General features: G+C 42.3%; 1 protein-coding gene across 1 annotated transcript in view; it reads left to right on the plus strand.

The window, feature by feature from the left end:
* Positions 1-787: 787 nt before the first annotated feature.
* LUZP1 (leucine zipper protein 1) overlaps positions 788-4,062 on the plus strand; it is a 31,943-nt gene continuing 28,668 nt past the window's right edge. Inside the window, exon 1 of the mRNA XM_019512193.1 lies at positions 788-3,972. Within this exon, the coding sequence (XP_019367738.1) occupies positions 1,294-3,972 (2,679 nt within the window). The 5' untranslated portion in view covers positions 788-1,293. The remainder of the gene's footprint in view (positions 3,973-4,062) is intronic.

Consider the following 4,062-nt stretch of genomic DNA (forward strand, 5'->3'; position numbering starts at 1 on the left):
CCCTGGGCCTAGGAGTCCCCATCAGTGGGCTGGCTCTCCCAGCCATGAGCTCCCAGCTGGGACGCCCTTCAAGGCTGTGGTGCATTCCTGCGGCCTGGGAGCCACAGGAATTTTCCTAATTATCCTTTTATCATGGAGTTCTGTCTGGCCAGGATTAGGGACCTGTGCATGTTGTACATGGGGGCATGGGTAGCTGCTTGGCCCATGCCTGGCCTGCTGTGTATGCTCTGAATACACATGTACACTTACAGGTCTATCCTGCACAGGTAATAAAGGGTAACAGCATCACAAATTGTGTGTAAGGGCCAAAAAGGCCTCTTGCACGTTTGGAAAAAATGTTAAGTGCTCAAATGATAGTTGAATTCTGCCCCTACAGTCACTTAAGTTCTGCTTTAGATACCTGAATTGCCTCTCAGGATCTTACTTCTGCGTCTAGTTTATGATCGCTGGCTCTATACCAGTAATTCTCAGCCAGGGTGCTTTTAAGGGTACTACATAATATTAGTACTGCTAAATGTGCAAACACCTACATGCGATTCACAAGATAAGTCCTGCAATTTCAAATAGGAATCCATGGTGTCAGAAATGCTCAGACCTGTTGTGCCCACAGAAGAATTGCATATTTTTATTGTTATTGTTATTTTTCTACAGTCAAGAAATGAATGAAAGCTAAGAGTTACCATCTTTTGAGGGGTGCCTTGAGTCTAAAAAAGGTTGGGAGCCACTGCTCTATAGCTTGCAAGAGTCTTGCTAAGATTTGTATATTCCCTTGAAGCAGAATGTCTTCTAATGGGTAGTTTTGTGTAGGAATCTGCATCTTGCATATACGTTGCATTGACCACCCATACACAGGGACTTGCACATGGATGGGCCTGCCTACATGTGTCCATGCACATGCAGATACGTCCATACATTCCTTCAAACAGTCTTGGAGGGTCATTCAGTGGATACAAATGCATTCCCTGTCTCACTCAGCCTAGGAGGGTCTTCCTATTTTTCTCCCGTCGGTGGTGGGCTAGCACTGGGGACAGTATACAAACTAAATCAATTAGATTAAATTTATTGTTGATCTTTTCTAACGTCCTTAACAACGATTGGCAATATGTTTAATTCAAGGAAGGATTATGCAAAAAACAGCCCCCAAAATCTTGGCAGCCCTTGTACTCACTTTATGATTTCTTTTTTCAGGCTCAGATCGCCTCCATCAAAGGAGCTGTAGAAAAGTAAAGTTCTAAAATCGCTCCCTTGATCCTGACTGGAAGAAACGGAATCCAATAAGATCAAAGAGTAAAGATGGCTGAATTTACAGGCTACAAGGAAACTTCTAATCGCCATCTACGCTTCAAGTTGCAGAGTCTTGGCCGTCGTCTTGATGAACTAGAGGAAGCAACGAAAAATCTCCAGAAAGCTGAGGATGAGATTCTGGATCTCCAGGACAAAGTTATCCAGGTAGAAGGCAGCAATTCTAGCATGCTGGCTGATGTTGAAGCACTGAGAAAAAGAGTGCTGAAAATTGAAGGCAAGGATGAAGAAATCAAGAAAGCTGAAGAGCTCTGTCGGCTGATGAAAGCGAAACTAGAAGAGGAGGAAAGTCTCACCCGTGAGCTTAAATCAGAAATTGAACGACTTCAGAAGCGAATGGCAGAGCTGGAAAAACTAGAGGAAGCTTTTGGCAGGAGTAAGAATGACTGTACTCAGCTGTGCTTGAGTCTCAATGAAGAAAAGAACCTGACCAAAAAAATCTCTACAGAACTGGAAATGTTTAGGGTGAAAGTAAAAGAACTTGAAACCTCTGAAGACAGGTTAGATAAAACTGAACAGAGTTTAGTAAGTGAGTTAGAAAAACTGAAATCTTTAGCTCTGAGCTTTGTTAATGAAAGAAAACACTTTAATGAAAGAGAAAAGCAGAATGAGAAAATAATTCAAGAACTAACGCAAAAGCTTGAACAAAATAACAAGCTAAACAGAGCTGATCAAACTAGAAATGCATCAAATTTGCTAGAAAGGTCATCAAACAGTCTTCTGGATAGAAATGACCTGAGAATTGAAGATGACTTGACTTCTTCATTGGCTTCCAAAGAAGCCAGAAGAAAGGGAAGCTTAGATTACCGAAAGCATGTTGAAAATGAAACCCGAAATAAATCAGAAAATCAAAAGAATAAAAATCAAGAAGACAATAAAGTGAAGGACCTGAACCAAGAAATTGAGAAATTAAAAACTCAAATTAAACATTTTGAATCTTTAGAAGAGGAACTTAAAAAAATGAAAGCCAAAAATAATGACCTTCAAGACAGTTATCTGAGTGAACAGAATAAAAACAAGCTCTTAATTGACCAATTAGAAGAAATTAAAATGCAAATCAAAAAACAGAAAGACCTGGAGAATGGTGAGGTGGAAAATGAAGATACGAGCTTCCCTGGCAGAGTCCGACACGACAAATCTAAATGCAGAGGTATCCCAGCTGAGCTATCAGTTGCAAAACACAAGTCACGGGAGCTTTCGCCGCAGCATAGACGTGAGAGGACACGGAACAGGGACTTCTCTTTCAATAATAACAATTATCTGCAAAGCAGCAAGCAAGTTTCCAGTCCCAGTTTAACCAGCATGAGAGCAACAAAGGCATCTAGTAAATCTGCTCTATTGGACACTGCGGTCGCCGAAACAAAAAGAGTGGATCAACAAGACAGATCAACAATTGCTACATACTTCTCCACACAGAAAGATGTTCCACAGAGCGAAGGGAAGAAATCAAGAGAGCAGCCCTCTGTCCTGAGTCGATACCCCCCTGCTGCGCATGAGCAGAAAGCTTGGAGGATGTCTTCTAAACCTGGGAATGAAAGTGGGCTGAAGACTAAGGTTGAAAAACTCTCTCAAACAGGTAGTGATATTTGCCACAGTACTTCTGTTGTGCTCAATGAAAAACCCAACAAAGGAGAAGCATCTGTGTTCTTGGCAGAAAAAATTAAAATAACTCAGTTGGAGACATCTGATCACTGTGTAGAGACGGTCTTTACCAAAAGTAACCATGCACCACCCAATGGAACAGGCTTTTCACGTAGATGCCACCTTTCTCCCCAGCTGCCACCAGATGAACCCAGTAGCTTGAAAGCAGAAGTAGGAGTGCCCGCTGCTTTGTCCCACAGGCCGCCCTTGGAAGGGAAATCGAAAAGGACAATCAGTTCCCAGGAAAAAGAATTTGCAGACGCTTTACTTGAAAATGCAAAGCCTTCAGTTCTCATGAGGCACTCACACAACTCCAAAAGCCAGGAAGACATTATACAGAATCTCACAGCTCTGGACAAAGAAGAAACGGACCAGAGCGCAGCCTCAATAAGTGATCTCACAAATATCGGTCTGAAATCAGACTCCTTGAGATCCAAAGCCGTTAAACCAACAAGCGATGAGAAACTTTATCCAAATGAGGAGATAGGCAAAAGTATGAAAGCTAGCAGCCAGTCAGAACTAGAGCCAAGAAAAAGACCTAATTCCCGAGAATTTCCAAGCTCCAGACGAGTATTTAGACCGTCTATCTTTGAAAATGATAACAGTACTGGAAATGAAGAAGAATCCACTAAACCCATCAAAATACCTTCAGATGCCACCAGCCTCGGATTGAAATCCAGAAGGTCATTCAGCCCTAGAGAAGCGCTGAGATCCAAAGCTGTTATTAAGCCTGTAATCGTTGAAAAGGACATGAAAGAAGTAATGGGAGGGGCTGGGGCTGAAACAATCTCTGAAAAACAGAAACCTGTCTTTAAAACCATGACAAATAAAATGACAAGTAGCATTACCATCTTCCCCTCTGAGCTGGCCGCTCCAAAAGCCACCACAAATGAGGCAACAAAGGAAAGACATACTTCTACTAGCAATATTAGGGTTGCTCCAAGCGAGCTGCCATCGGTGACAAATAACATCAGCACACCTTTCGAGATCTCACTCAGCAAGAGCGACATTGCTTTGAAATTATGTGAGGCGGACAGAACAGGGGACTCGGCTCTGAGAAACAAAGCTGAAACACTCGTTTCGAGAAGCAGCATTATGATAAGATCTTCTGAATCCATT

This window comes from Gavialis gangeticus, unplaced genomic scaffold, assembly GCF_001723915.1.
Source record: "Gavialis gangeticus isolate Ggan-Ray unplaced genomic scaffold, GavGan_comp1, whole genome shotgun sequence".
NCBI lineage: Eukaryota > Metazoa > Chordata > Crocodylia > Gavialidae > Gavialis > Gavialis gangeticus.